Source organism: Halichoerus grypus, chromosome 10, assembly GCF_964656455.1.
Source record: "Halichoerus grypus chromosome 10, mHalGry1.hap1.1, whole genome shotgun sequence".
NCBI lineage: Eukaryota > Metazoa > Chordata > Mammalia > Carnivora > Phocidae > Halichoerus > Halichoerus grypus.
The window spans coordinates 26,130,889-26,152,718 of NC_135721.1; the positions used below are offsets into that span (position 1 = coordinate 26,130,889).

The window sequence follows — 21,830 nt, forward strand, 5'->3', positions numbered from 1 at the left end:
GTAGTTTTGGCCTTATAAAACTTATTTTTTATTGCTCTGACTTTCAAAAAAGCTTCTCTTGTTTAACATTTTTGGTTGATGAAAATAAGTCAGCTTTTCAAACAGATTAAACATGTTAATAATAGTACAAGACATATTACCCAATCATAGTATATTAAGAGTAAGTTTCAAAGTAAAAAATGTAAGTTCCAGTATAGTACAGTTACCATAAAGTCTCATGTATGGTACTCTGTCTCACATATTGTTTAGATTGTGGAAGTTACAGCCCTTAAAAATTTAAGCGTGTTTAAACAAGCCCTTAAGTGAATTAACATTTCTTTTCAAAAAAGTATTGTTAATTTTTGACGTACTATAAAATAGGCTATTTTAGAAAATCTGGAAAGTATAAGATGGCATAAACAAAATTAATAACGTATAATTTCACCACTCATAGGTAAATAATTCATGTTTGCATTTAGGTATGTTTTTCTTCCAGCCTTCATTCATGTGCTCATTCATTTAACAATTATTTATTATCTTCTATGAGCCAGACTATATTCTAGGCCCAGGGGAAAAAAGTAGTGACCAAAATAGTCTTTCTCGCAGTGGAGCTGATGTTTTCGTGGGAGAACAGGCAATGAATAGATAAATGCCAGGTAAGGATAAGTGCTTTGAAGAAACAGGAGGCAGAGGAAGGGACTAGAGAGAGGCCCAGAGGCTGCTGCTTGGGAAGAAGCTGGTCACAGGGGAGGCTGAGTGATGTGAGGAAGGCAGCTTGTAATATCTGGGAAAGAACATCCTCAGTGGGGTGCACCCAGGGCAAGGGCCCTGCAGTGGAAGCAGGTGTGGGGACCAGCAAGGTGCCAGTGTGACGGGAGTATGGCACTCAGGAGTGCTAGGAAATTATATGGGACAGGGTGGCAGAGACTTGCAGCTGTAGAAATAAGGGCTTTGCTTGGGTGAGATGGCAACTCTGGAGGGGTGATGTTGTAACAGGCTTTGGTTCTAACAGGATCCCCCTGGCTGTCCTGGTGAGCACAGACTGCAGAGGACAAGGTGGCCAGGGGAAGGGTTTGAGGGAAGGTGGTGAGAAATGGTTACATTCAGAATGTACTGAAAGGTAGGGCTAACAGGGTTTGAGATGGATTGGATGTGTGGTATGAGATAAAGAGAAGACTCAAATATGACAACTGGGTGTTATGCATGGAAATATTACCCCGCTCCAGTTCCTTTGTTGAAGTCGTAACCTCTGGTTTCCCAGAATGTGACCTTCTTTGAGGAAATTGTCACTGGAGATGTAATTAGTTAAGAAGACGTCCTACGGGGGTGGAGGGCATGGCTAATCCAATACAACTGGTGTCCTTATGAAAGGGGTAATTGGACACAGATACTCAGAGAGGGGAGACGTGAAGGCACAGGGAGGGAGAGCAGCTTCTATAAGCCAGGAATGCCTGAGACTACCAGGAGCGAGGGGAGAAGTGGGACAGATTCCCTCACACCCCTCAGAAGAAACCAACCACTCTGACACCTTGATTTCCGTCTTCTGTCTCCAGAACCGTGAGACAATGACTTTCTGTTGTTCAAGCCATCCAGTTTGTGGTACTTGGTGACAGCCGCCCCAGCAAACTAATGCACTCGGGGAGCAACTTGGTGAATGGCAGTGCTTTCTAAGGAGATGAATGCTAAGGAGGAACCTGTTGTGGAGTTTGGGGTGGGGGAAGGAATCAAGCTATGCTCAATTTGAGAAGTCTGTTAGATCTCCATGTGGAGCTGTCAATGAAGCAGTTGAACGTGGAAATCTGGAGTTCAGATAGAAGGACCAGGCCTAGATCTAACTTGGGGCACAGTCTACTTGGAAATCAAAGCCGTGGGACTGGATGAGATCACCAGGAGAAGGGTCCAAGGACCAAGCAAGTCTTGGGAAATGTCAGCAGAGGTCAGGCAGGGAAGGAGAGCCAGAGGGAGACTGAGGTGCTGGCGGTGTGACCTCTCAGCCATGGGGAGAGAGTAGTAAAGGAGGAGGGACCGATCCACTACGGCCAGTGCTGCTGTTGGCCAAGAAGGGAGAAAGCCCACTAGATTGGTAGCACGGAGGCCACAGGCAATTCTGACAAGATACCAATTCAGTGGACAGGGATGAGGTGCGAAGCTGATTGGAGTGAGTTCTAGAGCGAGTAGGAGATTTTTATGTATTTCTTTTTTAATTTGGCCTTACATCATTAGCATTATTCCATGCCCTTAAAAATGTCTTGGAAACATTGTTTTTCATGACTGATCACATTCCATGACTTTTGTCCACTTGTTGGATTATGGGTAAGATATTTCTGTTTTGTACTACTATAGTGATTGTAATATCGCGGTGGACATATTTGGGTATCAGATTTCCTAGGTTAGGAATAGCAAAACACAAACCAAATGGGCATGAGTGTTTCTAGGTCTTAATCCTAAAATGTGGCTGTTTGCTGTACAGAAAGTCTGTTCCCGTGGACAGTCTTGTTGGCAGCGTGAGGGCTGGCTTGTCTCACTGCACGCCTCTCTTCCACCTATTACTGAATTGGCCAGAGCATCTAGAGCAGCATTAAGTTACACGGATGGTGATGGGCATCACTGTTGTATTCCTGATCTACAGGATACCCTCTCTGCTGGTCACCTTAAACCTTACTGGCTCAGTGTACTGGACACACATATTTAAGAATATCTTGCAATTCCTTCCTCACCCTGCTGAACCTGATCTCTAATGAAAAGTTGTTCTGGAGTCAGCAGAGTCCATTTTTATTTTGCTTCTTTAAAATCTTTATTTTTTTTTTAAGATTTATTTATTTGAGAGAGAGAGAGAGAATAGTGGGGAGGGGCAGAGGGAGAGGCAGAGAGAGAATCCTCAAGCATAAAAAAAAAATAATAAAAAAAAAAATTAAAAAAAAATTAAAAAAAAAAAGGGGCGCCTGGGTGGCTCAGTCGTTAGGCGTCTGCCTTCGGCTCAGGTCATGATCCCGGGGTCCTGGGATCGAGCCCCACGTCGGGCTCCTGCTCGGCGGGGAGCCTGCTTATCCCTCTCCCACTCCCCCTGTTTGTGTTCCCTCTATTGCTGTCTCTCTCTGTCAAATAAATAAATTAAAAAAAAAAAAATTAAAAAAAAAAAAAAGAATCCTCAAGCAGACACCCACCGAGTGCAGAGCCCAATGCAGGTCTCTATGCCAGGACCCTGAGATCATGACCTGACCGAAATCAAGAGTTGGATGCCTAACCCACTGGGCCACCCAGATGCCCCTGCATTCGGCTTCTTAATGCCTTTGTGGCGGGTTTCCCTGCTAACATTTGGCCACTCCAGGGCCAGGCCTATGTGTTACTTACTTCTCTCAGCTTTCAGATCTGATCCTCAGTTCATGATCTCAGGGAGGTCTTTCCTAATACCCTAAATCCCATATGGGTGGGCCCCCACTGTGTACCGTGCTCTTTTTGAAATGCTTATAATAGTGATGATCACTGCTCCTGTCAGTCTTCTGCCTGGGCCATGGGTTTCACAGGGCAGAGATGGCTTTTCCTTGTGTGCAGTTCTAGTCACAGGGCATATGACAGGGCCTGGTGCAAAATGGAATGCAGAATTGCCACTCAGTATTTGGATCAGTGTCAAGGACCAAGAAGGCACAGGTCAAACTTGGCAACTGGTCCCAGGGCACACAGCAAAGGTGTGGAGTTGGTTCAGACTCCGAAGCCCAGCTTCATCTGCTTCCATCCGTAGGTGAGCCTGGGCAGGGGGTTTTCCTCGCTCCTCCAGGAAACAAACCATTTCAAGAATTCTTTGTATCCTTTGTGGTCCCCTGGATATAATAAATCAAGATATTTGTCTTTTACCCAATGAGGACCCCTTATTTCTCATTCCTTCTATACCTTTTGTTCCAGCACATAACTGTACAGTGATTTTTTTTTTTAAATACTTGTCTTTCCTAACTGGCCTCTGATCTCCTTGAGAGCAGATTTGTCTCCTCCATCTTTTTATCCACAGTTCTCGGCACAGGGCTAGCATATAAGGGGGTGGGTCCTAGTGTGTGAATGAGTGAAGAAGGATAATATGGTGGGATTAATACACATTACAGATTTATTACTTAGAAATACGTGGTCTTTCTTCTAATGAACTATAAAGATTTCAATTATAATCATACTCTATATGTGCATAATATTTTATAGTCTGTAAAACTCAAGGTCTGTCACATACTTGTATTTATCATACATATGTACTAGCATTAGTGCACAAAATAAAATTATACTGTTAGAGAAGATGGTTAATAACTAACAAAATAACATTGGGCTTTTATTCACATTGACAGTATCAACATTTAAAAAACTTAACAGTATGACATTAAAATTCTAATTTTGAATGGTTGTAATATCATACTTGACTCAACCTGTATGCTTCTTTTGAATTTTTCATTGGTATAAATAACACTGCTGTGGGCAGCTGACTTATGTATGTGCATAGTTATTTCCTTTTTTGACTATTAGAAAAATTTCTAGAAATGAGGCTACTGAAATATTTGAAACCTATTGTTAAACTGCTAAGAGGCTTACTTTGGTTTCTATTAATACTTCTACGTGACTTTCAAAACACTAGCCAAGTATTGTATCTCCTCATTTTTGTTTGTATTTCTTTTGATGACTTAATTTGGACATTACCCCACAAGTTTATTTACTAATTGCCTTTTCTTTTGTCTTCATTGTCTGTTTCTGCCCTCTTTTCTTTTCTCCCCCCCCCCCCTTTTTTTTTCTTCCAATTTTGGCCTTAATTTGTTAAAGACAGCTTTCATCCTTTCTATATAAGAGCATTTCCTGAAAATTTTTTTCTGGTTTTTCTCTTCCTTTTGCTATTTTATTTTATTTTTTATTTTTTTTATTTTTTTAAGATTTTATTTATTTATTTCACAGAGAGACACAGTGAAAGAGGGAACACAAGCAGGGGGAGTGGCAGAGGGAGAAGCAGGCCTCCCGCCGAACAGGGAGCCCGATACGGGGCTCGATCGCAGGACCCTGGGACCATGACCTGAGCCGAAGGCAGACGCTTAACGACTGAGCCACTCAGGCACCCCCCTTTTGCTATTTTAAATTAAATGTTTACATAGTCTAAACTGTAGATCTTTAGTGTTGCATTCTTTTCTTTTCTCACTGACTTAAAAAAAAAAAGTTAAGAAACGTTAATAAAATGGCAGTAATAAGACCAGAAACAGATCCCAGGAAAACTGCTGGTGGTTTTTCATTACATGACTTACGACTTAATTATGTTATATTCCATGAGTGATTTCACAGTTCTTGATGGCATTGGGAGGAGTGTACTTGGCCTCCACTGACCACCTATTTTAAATTAAATCACATAGTAACAAGCTACTCCTGCTGAGCTCAGGCTTCCAGAACCTCAACTTTCCAGAACACAGCTCCTGGGGAATTAGACAGATGGCGGCTCAATACTTGACATAAAGGCATTAAACTCCTGAAAAAAGCCAGGAGATTCTGCAGACAACCTTTGTGACTTGTATTCTGTGTAATTTGTGCTAACTGTCTGCACAACCATCTGACTGTCTGCTTGGGTAAGTTGTCACTTGAGATTGAGAGTAGATGACAAAAGCAAACAGGATAGGAAAGAGTGGGGAGAAAGCCTGTGCTACTTGGCAGCCTGATTTGGAAAGGACCTGAACGTGCGCGTGCATGCACGTGCGCACACACACACACACATACACCCCTGAGGTACTTCACTTGGGTGTTCATAACGATCAAAATCCACCAGGGTTAGTATATGTGTTGGTTCTTGGTTCACTTATGCAGAAAATTTGGTGATGGGGAATTCTTCATTATTCCATGAGGCTGGATAGAAAAGGCATTGGGATGTTATGCTAATATTTTTTGCTCTTGAGGGATTTGGAGGAAGCTGACCTGGAGATATTTGCAAGGCAAGCACAGCATTTATTTGGGTTTGGTACAAGGAGCAGACAGAGTTAGACTAAAATGTGTGACCTCATGCTATGTTTCTTGTGATCTGATATCACTTAGTGTTATTGAATAACTTCAAAGGGCAGCTGGGAATTACTGTGAAGACACACACAGCAAAGCCATTTCTCACCTGCTGTCTCTGATCACAGAAGACACAGTTAGACTCACATTTCTCTGCGGGACACATGCAGTAGACCAGCTACAACTTGTTTGGAGAGAAAAGCAAGGGGCAGAGAGTCACCCTGTTGGCCCTGTGTGGGCTGGGATGAGTTTTAAATATAACTAAGAGTTACTTTATTAGAATTAAAAGCAGTAGAGGCTGAGCTTCAGGGCATGGGTTGTTTCCTAAGAATATAATCATTGAACTTTTAAAGAACATTAGGATCAGCTTGTCAACTGGAGTAGGAATCAAATATGGAAGAAATGGGAGAGTATCTGTTTAGGGTAAAATTTGAGAATTTGTTTCAAATGACGGAAAGGTGTTTTCAGAAGACTGGTGTGGCCTCCAGGATAGAGTAAGATTTTGTTGCATATCCTCTTCACCCGTATCTTAATGTCAGCTTTCTGCAAGCCCAGGATTTGCAGACTGAGTTCATCATTGTCATGGGGGCAGTTTCTGACACTGACCTGCCTCATCCTCGTTAGCACCTCTTCACTCTCTGCTTAAGGAACAGGTTTTCACTGCCTTCAATTCTTCTGAGATCAGAGGAGATCGGGCGCGTTCAGGGTGGGATGGCCGTAGACTCACTGCCTTCAATTCTTAATTGCCTTCTGTGGCATTGTTCTTTTAAACTTACTTTGATTTTGAAAAATATACAGAAAAGTACAAAGGGTACAGTAATAAATCCCTGTTTATATACTACACACAGCTAATATAGGTAGGCTCATTGTCATATTTGCTACTCATCTTTCCTTTAAGAAAAAAATTCCAGTAAAGTGATTTATTTTCTTCGCTAGTATTGTTCTACTTCTTTCTAAGAGGTTGTCACTGTCATGAATTTAGTGTGAATCCAATACATTTTTATGCTTTTGTTCATTTCATATGTCTATAAAAATGACTAGTATTTTATATATTTTAAAAATTGCATGGACAGTTATTACCATATAAAGAACAGTATCATAAAGTAGCCTCATGTAATTTCTCAGTGAATGTTATTTTCAAGATCCCTCCACGTGGCTGTATAGATCTGGATCATGATTTAACTGCTGTATAGTGTATGAATATACCACAGTTTATCAATGCCAATATTTTCCTACTGTTCCTGGTGTGCAGTGCACATTCTTTGAATACATGACAGCCCAGAAGTGAAATTGCTGGCTCTTAGGGTTTTCACATTAGAACCTTACTAAATACTGCCAAATTGCTTTTCACAGAGGTCAATAAAAAATAACCTGCGAGCAGTATGTAACACTTCCCATCTCCCTATGTCTTTGCTAACACTGGGTGGTGACGGACTTACTGCCAGTCTCTTGACTGCAGAATTGCATCTCACTGTTGTTCTGATTTGCAGTTCTCAGATAATTGGAGAGGTTGAATATCTTTTCACATTTATTTGCCACTCCCATTTCATCATCTGTGAATAACCAATTCATATCTTTTGTCCGTTTTTTGTATTTCTTTTGATTTTTAGGAATTCCTGATATATCTGGTTATAATCCTTTGTTAAATCTATTGCAAGTGTCTTTTCTTTGGCATTTGTCTTTCAATTTTGTACATAGTGTCTTTTAAATTATGATCTAGTCAAGTTTGGGGACCTGGGTGGCTCAGTCGGTTAAGCATCTGAGTCTTGATTTTCACTCAGGTCATGATCTCAGGGTTGTGAGATTGATCCCCACATCGGGCTCTGGACTGGGCATGGAGTCTGCTTAAGATTCTCTCTCTCTTTGGATGTAGTCAAGTTCATCAATCCTTTTTTGATTTTTACTTACTGTTTCAGATTTGAGAAATTCTTCCTTACCCCAAATCATGAAGAGATTCTCTCACATTTTCTTTAAAAAAAAAGTTTTTTTTAAGATTTTATTTATTTATTTGAGAGACAGAGACAGTGAGGGAGAGAGAGCATGAGAGGGGGGCAGGGTCAGAGGGAGAAACAGACTCCCCACTGAGCAGGGAGCCCGATGCGGGACTCAATCCTGGCACTCCAGGATCATGACCTGAGCTGAAGGCAGTCGCTCAACCGACTGAGCCACCTGGCACCCTCTTTTAAAGTTTTTAAAGATCTAGAATGTATATTCTTATGTGGGCAGGGCTCAGATTTTAATTCTTTTAGATGAATGTCTGTTTTCCAACACCATTAAGTAGTCCATTGTTTCTCTACAGATCTGTTGTATCTCTATCACATTGCAAGACTCCATGGTTTAGTCTGTTTCTGAGCTTTATATCACGTTGTATTGATCTGTTTCTCTGTCTGAACCAGTTCCGCATTATCACCTACAATAGATTGTAGAATCTTTTTATTTACATAGACATTTACTTAAATTGAAAATAATGATAAACTTGTTTCTTCCTTCCAGTTCTTAGACTTTTTATTTCTTTTTCTTCTTTCGCCCTGTTGGCTGGAACCTGCAATACAACATCAACTATTAGAGGTTATTGTAGGCATTTAGACTCTATGTTTCCAACTTTGATAGGAATGCTTCTATAGTTTCGTCATAGTATTTGCTGTAGTTTTGGTATGCTGTTTGTTGTGGGATTTGGTGTAGGTACTGTTTAGCAGAACAAGGAAATCCCCTTGTATTCCTAGTTGGCTAACAGTTTCTTTTGTTATTATGAGTAGTGATGAATTTTATTGGAAGATTTTCTGCATTCATTGAGATAAGTTCTCATTTAATTTTTTAACATGGGGAATTCCATATACGGATTTGCTGACATTAAAGCCATCCTGTATTTCTGGAATTCTGCTTGCTTTTCTGTTTTTGAAATACTAATATTTAAGTATTTTGTATCTGTGTTCTTAACTGATTTGTGTGTTAGTTTTCTTTCATGTACTGTTCTTGCCTGATTTTGACATTGAGGTCTTGCTATCCTCTTTATTTATTTTTTTAATTTAAATTTTAGTTAAACTACAGTGCAATATTGGTTTCTGGAGTATAATTCAGTGACTCATCACTTAAATACAACACTCAGTGCTCATCACATCAAGTGTCCTCTTTAATACCCATCACCCATCTAGCCCACACCCCATCCATCTCCCTTGCTGTTCTCTTTAAAGAAGTTTAATTCTGGAGACTCTGATGAATGTCCTGACTCTGGTGAGGGCAGGATTGGGAATTTGCACCATACAGGTCCTGGCCTCCTGGTGATCTGCCCTATGCCTGTGCAGCTTAGGATGAGGTGAAGGCTCAGGGGACAGTCTGTAGATCTCTGAACTATTTCTGTGTGCACGTACCTCACAGAAGCTCCTTTTTGTATCTATTGCATCTGAACTTCTTAGGCTAATCCCCTTAACATGCTTTTCCACTGGAAGCTTAGTAACTTATCACAGCTCCTACCAGTGCAGTGTGATGTTCTTTCTGTTAGTCCTCAACCAGCTTGTTTGAGAGCGTCACATCCGTTCACAGTTCTTCTGGAACACATTGGGTCTGGGCTTCTGAAATGATTTCTTTAACATCATATTGTTTGTTTATTTATATTTATTTATTTTTAAGGTTTTGAGAGAGAGTGTGAGCCTCTGCACACAAGTGGGGGGGGGGGAAGGGGCAGAGGGAAAGGGAGAAGCAGGCTCCCTCCTGAGCAGGGAGCCCAACATGGGACTTGATCCCAAGACCCTGAGATCATGACCTGAGCTGAAGGCAGACGCTTAACTGATTGAGCCACCCAGGTGCCCCTAACAGCATATTGTTTAAATGCTGCTGCAGATCTTATACATTAGCAGAGTATATTTTAATACTAGTTTTTGTTTAAAAACATCTTTGAAGGATTGGAGATTTGATCAAAGATGCAACATGCAAATGGAAGTCTGGAGGTGTAGACGTTATGATGTAACGGATTAGGAGCCTACTGATTATATTCCCTTTACAGATGTTCTCAAATCCCAGCATCCTTGGGAAAGGAGTGGCTCTGCTTTCACACCAGCTGGTTGACCAGGATGAAGTTAAAGCTGCCGTCCTAGGCTACAGAAAGTTCTACATGAGCCAATTAACTGACCTCACAGTTGATAATGTAGTTTGAGGATTGAGAGAACTTGTTGAGAGCTGATGAATGATGTGTGGCAGTACATGGGGACTGTGATAGGAATGGTGAGAGGGGTTGGGAGTTTGGGTGATGAACAGATCGTGGTAGGGGCGGGCGGGCATTTGGGAAGGACTTCGTAGAGCGGGAGGGAGTTCACACGAGCAAGAGCCTGAGGGGCCTGTGTTTCAGGACAGGGCACCGTGTGCAGAGACAAGGAGTGGTGGGCTTCTGCAGAGATGGGCCGGGGACAATGAGGGTGGAAAGGGGGTTGGGGGCAGGTGTAGAGGGTCTTAAATATATCTCATGGGCAGCTAACATGCACTGAAAGCTTTTGAGTGAAGGAGAAAAAATCCAAAGAGCTGCATTTTACGAAACCCAGTCTGTCAGCAAGTCTGGATTAGGATTTTATTCGAGTTTGGCTGCACATTGCAATCACCTGGAGACTTTAAAAAAACAAAAAGCAAAAACCAGAACTGATGTCTGAGCGCCCCCCCCCCCCAAGATTCTGATTCAGAGCCTGCTGTTAGTCTTGGGTTTTGAGAGTTTTAAAAGCTCCCCAGGTGATTCTAATGTGCTGCAAAGCCTGAGAACGGAGGCCCAGCCCCCTGATAAGATCTTGATGTAGTGTTTACTCATTGTGTTGAGCCACTTCTGGCTGGGCAAATGCAGAATCAACTGGTGGAAAAGTATTTTTAAAGTGCTTCTGTAACATTTATTTATAATATTCCACATACTTCAGTGCCTTGGTTAGAATAACTGTTTTCTCATAAGTGCCTACAAATTTTTACTTCGGAAGTAGATGGTGATAAATAGACTTTTGGAAGGGACCCATAATCATCTTGGGAATTTGGTCACATGGAAAGTTTTTAAATTTTTTTTGCATTAAAAATAAAAGGGCAACAACATAAAACAAACACATTTATCACAGCAAGAATTCAAGAAAATAAATGCAACTGTAGTGTGAAAACACCAAATTTGCCATTATAAAAATATAAATCCTAATGTATGGAATTGTTGAATCGCTGTATTGTACACCTGAAGCTACTATAACACTGTATGTTAATGATAGTGGAATTAGGAAAAAAAATCCTCAAAAACGTGCTGCTGGAAGAGTGCCAGTTTCCAAACACTGTATGTCCGTGGTTTTCAAACTTGAGGATGCATCTGACTCATCTAGAGGGCGGTCAAACTGCTGGACTGCAGTTCCAGATTTAGCAGGCCTCGGACGGCCCGAGAACGTGCATTTCTAAAGTGCTTCCACGTGATGCTGCCACTGGTCCAAGCACCACGCTTTGGGAAGCGAGAACCACGACTGCGTGAGGTCCCAATTTCCAAGGAAAAATGGCCTGACAAAATGTGGTTGCAGGACATGAGTTTTGCTTTTCTTTTCATGCAAGGTGAGGGGCTTATCTTGGCAATTAGGGACTGTAACCCACTCACCTCCTCCCCCCACCCCCTGCCCCAGGTCAAGCCAGCCTCCCCTCCCCCCACATCTGTGTGTTCCAGGGAGCTGCTGTCAGAGCCTTCCTGGGGTAGGTGGACGAGACCACTGTCTAGTCATTCTCCTTACTCTTCTTTCAACATTTACTGCAAAAGGGTCATAGTGTATCCAGTCATACTACTATATAACATATTCTTTCTCTTACAGTAAAAAAAATTTTGTAAGTTTGTTTAAAATTCTTTCCCTGCCTCCCACACTCTACCAAATATGAAGAGTTAAAAAAATCTCTACCCTTTTACACTTCCGATCCATCCATGTTCTCCTAAAGGTAGGTTCTTGTTGTATGTTCTCAGTGGTGTTTTGGAAGATTTCATGATTGGCCCCTATCTAGGTACCAACTTTTGTAAGCTGCTCTGTGCAGCCTTCCTGGTAGATTAGGGGACGTGTGCAGTACACCTTGGGAGGGAGGAGAAGCGGAAATCATTCTCAGATGTTTAAATGAAACATGTTTCTAATTGAAAGCATGAAGAGAATGTATACATGAAAGTGCCTGCGGGGTGATCTCTGGCACAGGCTCAGCTTTGAAAGCCCAGTCCTGTTCTCCCTTGTGGCCACTTCTGTTCTCGCTGGGTGGAGCCCATTTCCATTCCTGTGACATTCCATAAATAACCGTGGCCTGGTAGGGACCCAGTGATCATCAGTTGGCCAAGAAAATGCTGATAAATTAGAATCCTGAACCCTGGAACTGCATAGTTTTGGGCTTTGAATTCTAGAAGCCTAATTTGGTAAGAGCTCTTGGGGATCATTTTAGAAAAAGCGGTTACTGCCCTCCTCTTGCCCCCAAACATGTACAGGTGCAGAGGCCAAGGTTAAATAACTTACCCCAAGGTCACCAAGGGAGTTGGCTGCATTTTTCTTTGCTTTTTAAGAATCCTTTCCCACTTTTGGAAAAGTTGTCAGCCCAGTATTCTGGCACTTGATGGTCATTTCTTATCATTATTTGCTATAACTAATAGGAATCATATTGTAGGAAGATGGGAAAAGTATGTTTTCTCTTTTATAGAAGAACAGGAGGTCAAAGAGCTTTTAGTCTTGGTCATTTGGTTCGTCCATAACTGAGCCTGCTCTGGTTCATATCCCTCATCTATTTTGTAAATATTTGTGGACTGAATCTGACATTGAATTCTGTGGGAGATGCAGTAGTGTGATCTGCCCGAGGACCAAGAGTTGAAGTCAAAAGTGGACTGATAACAAAATCAGTTGGCATAAATCAATGCATTTGGACAAACAAAGAAGAAACTGAAGGAATCCTGTCCATTGGACTATAACATCAACCTAATTAAATTTAAGTCAGTCACCTCTAAACTCCTCTAGTACCTTGCCTATGATGAAATCCACTTACCTTACCCATGGCCCATAGGTCTGCCAACTTGAAAACTCTAACTGCAGTTCTGGTGATTCAGAGTATATGCATCATATCAAAAAGGAGATAAAGAGCTCATTTCTTTTTGGTTGCCTTTCATTGTAACATGAGGAATGGTATACGGGGCACTGGCTTTTAAAAACAAAAGTATAAAAGTGTATGTTGGATGCTTCTCAATCTGGGCATCCTTCTGTTCTTAAAAACAGAAAAGTGCGTTGGATTCCATTTCTCAAACAGTCACTCCAAGCTCAAAAAGCTTATGCCAGATGAAGACTGTTGCACTTTTTGGAGTTTGAGATGGGACTTGGGCTTTTTTTGCCGAGTCTTGTTTGGATATCTAAAATTTAAACTTGAGCTACAGAGCACAGCTTAAAAAAGAAGGGCAAAGCATTTTCTTAAGCTTTTCCTTTGTTTCTGATGCATTTCTGAGAGGCATTCTAATAAAGTGGTTAAGAATGATGTTGTTGCAGCCAGTTCACTTGGATTCAGTTCCCAGCTCTTCTATTTACTCATAATCGTGTGACCTTTGGCAAGTTACGTAACCCTGTGTCTGTTTCTTCATCAGTAAAATAGGCAAAATAAAACATCGACTTACAGCAGTTGCTGGGGGATTAAATTGTTGATACCTCATTAGAACGGTGCCTGGCACATAAGAAGCCATTAATAAATATTAGCTATCATCATCGTCTTCTCCATCATGTTTTTTTAAAATTATTTTTTAGAGACAGTGTGAGTGGTGGTGGGGGAGGGGCAGAGGGAGAGAGAGAGAGAGAGAACTTTAAGCAGGCTCCACACGGGGCTTGAGCTCCTGGCCCTGAGATCATGACCTGAGCCAAAACCAAGAGCTGGATGCTTAATTGACCAAGCCACCCAGGTGCCCCTCCATCGTGTTTTTAAATACAGTTTTATTTTTTGGGGGAAAATCCTGGTGCTAATGTGAAGGCTTTGGAAGAATTTGTGATGTCTATAATGCTTTTCTTCAAAGTCATGTCTTCTGTTGTCTTTCTGCAGCAAGCTGTGTTCCACCGTGCCAGAACGGAGGGATGTGTCTCCGGCCTCAACTCTGTGTGTGTAAACCGGGGACCAAGGGCAAGGCCTGTGAGACCACAGTTGCCCAGGACACCTCATCACCAGGCTTTGGAGGGCAGAGTCCTGGGGCTGCTTCCTCCTGGGTCCCTCCTGAGCAAGCAGCAAAACACACTTCATTGAAGAAGGCAGACAGTCTACCACGAGTCAGCCCCATGGCCCAGATGACCTTGACCCTCAAGCCGAAGCCTTCAGTAGGACTCTCCCAGCAGATTCATTCTCAGTGAGTGTTTTCAATTTGCCTCCACTCAGGAGCACCTTAATTATTGTCCTGGATGCCCTGCATGCCCTGCTTTCAGTCACTCTGCTTTTCCTGCACAATTTGCTAAAATCACTTGGATAATGATGTCTTTTCTTTCCTTAAGGTTTTACATGTTATGCTTACACATCAAGTCTCTTAAACGTATTTGGTATGTGTGTTTAGCCTCTGCAGGGAAGATTGACCATAAATGTAAACCAAAGCATTAGAGAGGACTAGGGGAATCAAGGTGGGACAGGAATAAGAAAGATAGTTGTTTGTGGTGCAGTTGTGAGTTAAAAAACTCTTCTTTTTTAGGGGTGGGGGGAAGTGTCTAGAGTTTTAAAATAATTGAAGGGAAACAGTGAGGGAAGTTTGCGAAGATACATGGAAATGGCAGGAACTCCGCTCTGCACAGAGAAGGTATTCAAGTGAGTGGAAGCCCTGGGAAAGAGCATTTCTCAACCTCGGTAGCAGGTTAAGTGTCTCTTCTATTAACACCATGTTTTCCTCCCAGTTGCCACCCAGGTCCATTTTTGGTGAATGAGCCTGTGTTCTATTTATGGGAACGTGGTTTTTTCTTACTGTTTGGAAGTAAGTGCCATTCTGAACACAATGAGGACTCCTGGATAAGACTGCTTATCCCTGCCCTCCTCTGAGTGGCCCGAGGAGCACCTCCTCGCTGCCCAGCGTCCTTACGTACGTTGCTTCCTTTTAATTAGCTACTCGACATGTATAACAAGATGTAGAAGGTACTGCATCTCTCACTTGTCATTTGTCTAGGAATGTAAAATACAGGAAGTTCTCCACTTGAAAATGGGCTTGACCCAGCGGTTCATTTGTAAGTCACTTGTTGGGAGTTTGGAATACTTTCCCCCCCAGAGTCAGCTTCCACATGGTGATTAGTACCTAGGCAGCCTACAGAAGTTATTTAATCTGCTAGTATAGATGAAATTACCCTAATTTATACTTCCCCATCAAGCAGGCCACCTACTGTCCCTGCTGAGTGGGGTCCTCATACTTTTTCCTCTGTCTTCTTATTCCCTCCTCACTGCTCTTCATTCTGTTTTTCTTTCATTTTTTTCTCTCATTTCTTCTTATCCTTCAGTTCTACCATGGTAAACAGATTCGGGGGGCTAGTTTGAAATCTAACCACTTTGCTAGCATTTCCCTTGGAGAACACATCCTGCAGCCTGCAACAAGAAGGATTGGTGGCTCCAGCGAATCCGTGGTCATCATGGCTTACTGCATGTCGGGGACTCTTTTCAAGTGCTTTGTCTGTATTCTTAATTTACAACTCACAGTGACCCCAGAAGGTGGGTACAATGATTAGCCCCCCTTTTACAGGTAGGGAAACTGAGGGTACAGAGTGGTTATGTAATTTGGTCAAGGTCACACACTTAATAAGTGAATAATATTAACACATGTTAGGCTTTAAATAGAGGCAGGTAAGATTCAGCATCCATGCCCTGAAGTAGAGGATGGCAACTTTTTCTGTAAAGGGCCAGGTCATAAATATTTTCAGCTTTGTGGGACACATGGTTTCTGTTGTAGCTTCTCAACTCTGCCGTTTAACACAAAAGCAGCCGTAGATGATGCATAAACGGACACGTGTGACTGATCCAATAAAACTTTATTGATGGACACTGAAATTTGGATTTCGTATAAATTTCATGTGTCACCCAATATTCTTCTTTTGTTTTTTTCCCCCCTTCAACCATTAAAAAAATGTAAGAATGTAAGAATTCTTATGATTTGCTGACGCTTTCTCTAAAAGATAGTGGTGCTTTTTTGGGCCAGAACGTGAATGTAATTGTGTGTCCTTGAAATGATACAAAGCTTTGGCGATACTCTAGCTAGACATCTCTCTTCCAGCATTGTCCTGGATCTTAAAAACAAAAAACAATTCCGTGCTGAACAGTGCCTTGGCAATCGAGAGTCAGGTTACCATGCATTGCAATTATTTTTTTTCTTGCGTTACTACTTACATAAACTGTGAAGTAATTTACAAGCGATCTCATTCATCTTGAATATCACCATCTACTGTTACAATTTGACCCTCTGTGATGTGTATATATAGATTGTTAGTAAGAACCATATGTCAGAAGTCAGATAAAGGAGGAACTTTTTCTTTCTTTTTTTGGTAGCAGCAGTATAATTTAGAGAAGAATGTTGTGAGTCAAAGAGGTGGCTAAGGTTTCAGCTCGAACACGGCTTTGGAAAAATAAGTCAGTAGATACATTTGCTTCAGAGGCTTCATCTGCTGAATGAAGACCCTTTTAACCATGCCATTGTTACAGGGCGTTTGTATGTGGATGTGCCTCCAGTGTGGTTTTGGGTAAGGAGACGAGATAGCCTGGGACACTAACAATTCTGACAATTTCTTTCCTTTTATTTATTTATTTTTTTAAATATTATTTATTTATTTGGGAGAGAGAGAGAGAGAGAACAGAAGGGGAGAGGGAGAAGCAGACTCCCTGCTGAGCAGGGAGCCCGATGTGGGGCTCTATCCCAGGACCTTGGGATCATGACCTGAGCTGAAGGCAGATGCTTAACCATCTGAGGCACCCAGTTGCCCTAATTCTGACAATTTCTTAATAAACTTTTATATGTTAATACATCATACTAAGATGTACAAGATCCATTTCTGCTCTTAAGGAGGTTTTGAAATGATCTATGAGCTGTAACTTGCAAGAGACGCAAAGGCAGGGGTGCAGTTGGCCCACAGATGATTTTAGGTAATGACCTAATCACCTGAAACCCTATTTAATCAAACCGCCAAAGAACACAGATGATAGGACCATTTTTGGCTACTTTTGGGAGATTTAACAATTCTTAAGCTACCTTTTTTTTTTTCTTTTAAGATTGCCTCCTTTAGGGGGTTTCAAGGTTTTATTTTTATCTACTGAAGGAGATTGATGAAGCCCCCTTAAGGTGCTTGTAGACATAAAGATAGCTAAAATATCAAAATGTGTATTTAGTGTTATACTCATCATGTGGCATACGAAGCCCTTCAGTCTTGATCATTTATTACCCAAGCTCTTATTGAACACATTCTGTGTCCCATGCATGCACCATTATAGGGGTGCAGGGTACAGAATGAACGAATACACAAAATGTCTGCCTTCCCGGAGCTTATGGTCTGCAAAGTGGGAGATAATTGAAAGTGGCATAATTAAACCATTATCATAACTGCTGTGGTGAAAATTGTAGTGAGGGGCCAGGAGTGCTGTATGGGTGCAGGGTTGGAAGGCATGAGGGCTCTGGTGGTCTTAATCGGCTGTCAGGGAAGACCCAACTGAGAAGGTGACATTTAAGCAAAGGCCTGAAGGAAGTGAGAGCATGAACCCTGAAGACGGGTGTGTGCGTGGCATGTTTGCAGGAACAGTGACTTTAGTAAAACTGTGTAATGTTAAAACTACACGTTTCACATAGGTGAGCCGTAGATGAATTGGTTCTACCTTTGGCCAGATTGGTTTTAGACAGCTTGATTTAGGACCAGATACCGAGTTCTTTAGGAAATCAAAGGAAGGAGCAATTGTTTCCAGATTTTGGAGTGTTGGGAAAGTGGGGGTCCAGGGATGGCTCTAGAGAAGGTGAGCTTGAAAAAATGGTGAAATTTGGACACAAAGAACTGGATAAGAAGGGCATTTCCAGGAATGGCAATGATGTGACGTCAGAAATCATGATGTATTAGTTACCCACTGCTGTGTAACAGATCACCCCAAAACTCTGCAGCCTCAAACAATAAACATTTATTGTCTGACAGTCTCTGTAGGCAAGGAACCCAGGAGGTGCTTAGCTGGGGGTTGTGGCTCAGTGTCTGTCATGAGGTTGCAGTCTGCAGGGGCGACTCGACCGGGGCTGGCGTTCACTCACTCCCATGGCTGTTAGTTAGCAGGAGGCTTCACTTCCTCTCAACGTGGAGCTCTCTGCAGAACTGCCTGAGAGTCCTCAAAGCCTGGCCACTGGCTTCCTCCAAGGCCAGTGATCCCCCCACTGGAGAGAGCAAGGAGAAAGCCACAGAGCCTTTGTGGTCTTCAGTCTTGAAAATACACACCTTCACTTCCACTACATTCTACTCATTAGAAGTGAGTCCCTAAGTCGAGTGCATCCTCAAAGGAGTGAAATTAAGCTGCTCAGCTTGAAGGGACAAATTATCAAAGAATTTTTGGATGTATTTAAAAAAAAAGACTACATTTAGGATATGATTTGATTGGAACTTGATATAGATGCAGACTAGTGGTAATAAAAGCTTTTAAGGATTGGTTTAAAAAACCAAGTTTAACACTTAAAATTTTAACAAAACAATTCCAAAAAGATACAACAAAGCAAAATAGAAAAAAAGAAAGGAATACAGAGGGAAACTATAGTTTAAAAGAGGCTTAAGAAACATGCTAACTAATCACAATGTTTGGACTATGTCCATCCTGATTCAAAAAAAATTGTAAATAAAAGAAAAAGATGATGATGTATAGGTGAATCATGAAAATGATGACATTGATCGGAAATTTAATGATATTTTGAAAAGAATGATTGTTGATTTGAGGGTCTGTGATGAAGATGTTAGAGTTGTGTAAGGAGAATGATATTAAAGTATTTGCAGATGAAGTCATACGCTGTCTGAGCTTTGATTGAAATTATTCAGTGGGTTGAGGTGTAGAGGTAACACGATTGGCCATGAGGAGATAATTACTGAAGCTGGATGATGGGTCCATGAGGTTTCTCACAGAACTCTATTTTTGATGTTTTCTGTAATGAAGAGTAACAACAACAATAGAACAAATCAAAAGAAAATTTCAAGTGGGAGGAAGGCTGTGATTTTTTTTTTTTCTGCCTTGGAAAATTAATCTGGCTGTAGTATCTGCAGTGGATTAGCCTGAGAGGTCACTGGAGGATGGTTCTGTGACAGGTGTAGAGGAGGGACATGAACTCAGGAGTGCCTATAAATGAAAAACCTTGGCATGTCATGAAATGTGGGAGGCAAAGGTAAAGAGGATTAGGTATGATCCAAGCTTGGGACTGTGGGAGGAAGGGGGGATGTGGAGGTCTTCTCATCCTGCTGTTTTTGAAAGTTTTTTTGGTAATATCAGGGATCTCCAAGGTCTTTGAAGTGGTTGATACTTGGTGAATGGATGGTCTCTGACAGAGCTTTATGGATGAATAGGCGGGATCATTCTCTCTTCCCTGTCAGGGACTAAAAGCAAGTGGGTATCAGTGGTTCATGTCTGGACACTTGGTCAGGTATTGGTTTGGAAAGACCCTGGCCAGGGCATCCTGGTGGTAGTCACTGCTGTAGATGGTAGTTTCATTCATGCTTTTCATGGAAGTTGTTCATTATTATGGTGTTCCTTTTCCCAGTTTTGGCTGGCCCACATCACAGCTACTCCGTGAGCTAAAAAAAGACCAAATATTGCCTCCTCATCCTGTATGCAAATTTTGACAGCCACTTCCGATTCTTTGAACTCCTTCTTGACTTTATAATACGGAAGTCCTTAGAAAATTCCATATTAACACTTCAGGTTACTCTAGGATTGTATCCTGTAGATGTTCTCTGTATGGAGCTGTCAACGTATTTGTCAAAGAATTGCCACTGTTAGGTCACAGGTGCATCTCCAGCGTCTATCTTTCATCCTCTATGTAAAAAGGTGTTAATGCTTCTAAGTTATGGCGGGGAGACTCCACAAAGGAGCAAAATTCAAAACTGTTCAGCCTTCCAGAAATTTTTCATCACCTGTCAGTATAATTATTCACATATATATTGAAGTGCCCCATAAAAGTTTATCGTTAGTCCTCAGCGTTGCTCACTGAGACTGTTCGGACTTGTGTAAAATGTCTGTCTTTTTTTTTTTTTTTTCCAAGATTTTATTCATTTATTTGACAGAGAGAGACACAGCGAGAGAGGGAACACAAGCAGGGGAAGTGGGAGAGGGAGAAGCAGGCTTCCTGCCGAGCAGGGAGCCCGATGTGGGGCTTGATCCCAGGACCCTGGGATCATGACCTGAGCCAAAGGCAGATGCTTAATGACTGAGCCACCCAGGCGCCCCATAATGTCTGTCTTTATCCATGTTAATCATGATGGATGTTATAGGCACTGACCATGGAACCACAAGTGGAGGTCATGAGGACCATTCTTTAGCTGCTAATGTCTTTTGGTCATTAGAGAGGGTTGGTACAAATGACCACTGCTTTGCCAAATGGAAGCTGTTATCTGTACAGTATGAGGAAGCACTTTTGAAGGAGACACTGTACCCAGTTCCCTCTCTTGGAGCTTGAGAAGGAAGTCTGGTTTTACTCAGGATATGGATGTCAAATCTATCTAGGGAGCCCACATGTGTCCCATCTTTTTTCTTCCCTGGTGATGGCTATTTTCATCATCTTATGGTGTCCTGATGTTAGAGAGGATGGTGGTTCGTTTCCCTGGAAAAATCCTGTCATGTCTCAGTCCAGGGGAGGGGGACTGCATTTATCTAATGGCGTTAACTCTCCCTCTTTTTCATTCTCTTCTTCCCAGGGATGCGGTGAAGAGAAAGGAAGCAAATGAGCAAATGTTCTTTTAAAAGACAGGAGTAATTCAAATGCATTCTATATTTATCAAGTGAGGTCATAGTATGCCAGATATTTTCTAAATATAGGCAAGGCCCTTTAGAATCCACATTGAGATGATGGGTTCCACTTTCAAAGTTCTTGAGAACTGAATACATTGCGTTTACCATGGGTCAGTGGATGGGAGGCAGCGCTGAGTGATGTCTGGGCTGTGGAGAAGACAGTGCCACACTGTCCTTTATCTCTGCCCCGTTCTTACCTTTCTGGCACCATGGTTGTGAATCTTAAAAAAAAAACAAAAAACAACCAAAACCCAAAAATGATATGCTGTGATATCTACAAGGGTGGGGGGCTTAGTGTAATGTTCTTTCCAGTACTTCCTCCTAATTAACAGCAACAACAACAACAATGAAATGTAAGCTCATTCCCTTTATTTGGACTTTCTCATACTACCCTGAAAGGGGGGGGAACCTTCATTATAAAACTACACCAACAGTTAAAACTTTGGGGAGAAGTTTTAAGCGTTTTGTAGCATAATTATTGAGATTGGGATCTTACCTGAACTTATGAAAGAAGTCAAGAAAATGGTCAATATTGAATGGGCAGTTTCCCCAAATGATCTCTCAGCCTGGGGGGGGACCTTGCTCAGTATTGACCCTCACCCCCCACTCTGCTGATCGTCCCACAGGGCTCCCTTCTGTAGCTTCCTCTACTCCCCATTATCATAACACTCACTACACAGTCTTTCATCTCTTTATTACCATAGGTACACAGAAGGGCTACAATAAATGTTTAATACCTTTTTTGAGTTTTTTCTAGAGGAAAAAAAATAAGGTCTAAATCCTTGTTTGAGTATTGTCTCATGAATACCTACCTGTATTGCAAGGAGTTAACCTTTTTCTCTTGGAATAATGCTGTTTGCCTTTGGAAAGCCCTGAACGTTTTGCAGAGTACTTTGCATTCCTGG

At 41.7% G+C, this 21,830-nt stretch overlaps 1 protein-coding gene across 6 annotated transcripts in view; it reads left to right on the forward strand.

Moving 5' to 3' along the window:
• Window positions 1–21,830, forward strand: part of LTBP1 (latent transforming growth factor beta binding protein 1) — a 389,022-nt gene that overhangs the window by 29,517 nt on the left and 337,675 nt on the right. For all 6 annotated transcript variants that reach the window (XM_078056161.1, XM_078056162.1, XM_036119099.2 and 3 more), the window contains exon 3: window positions 14,005–14,302. In XM_078056161.1, coding sequence (XP_077912287.1) covers window positions 14,005–14,302 — 298 coding nt within the window. The remainder of the gene's footprint in view (window positions 1–14,004; window positions 14,303–21,830) is intronic.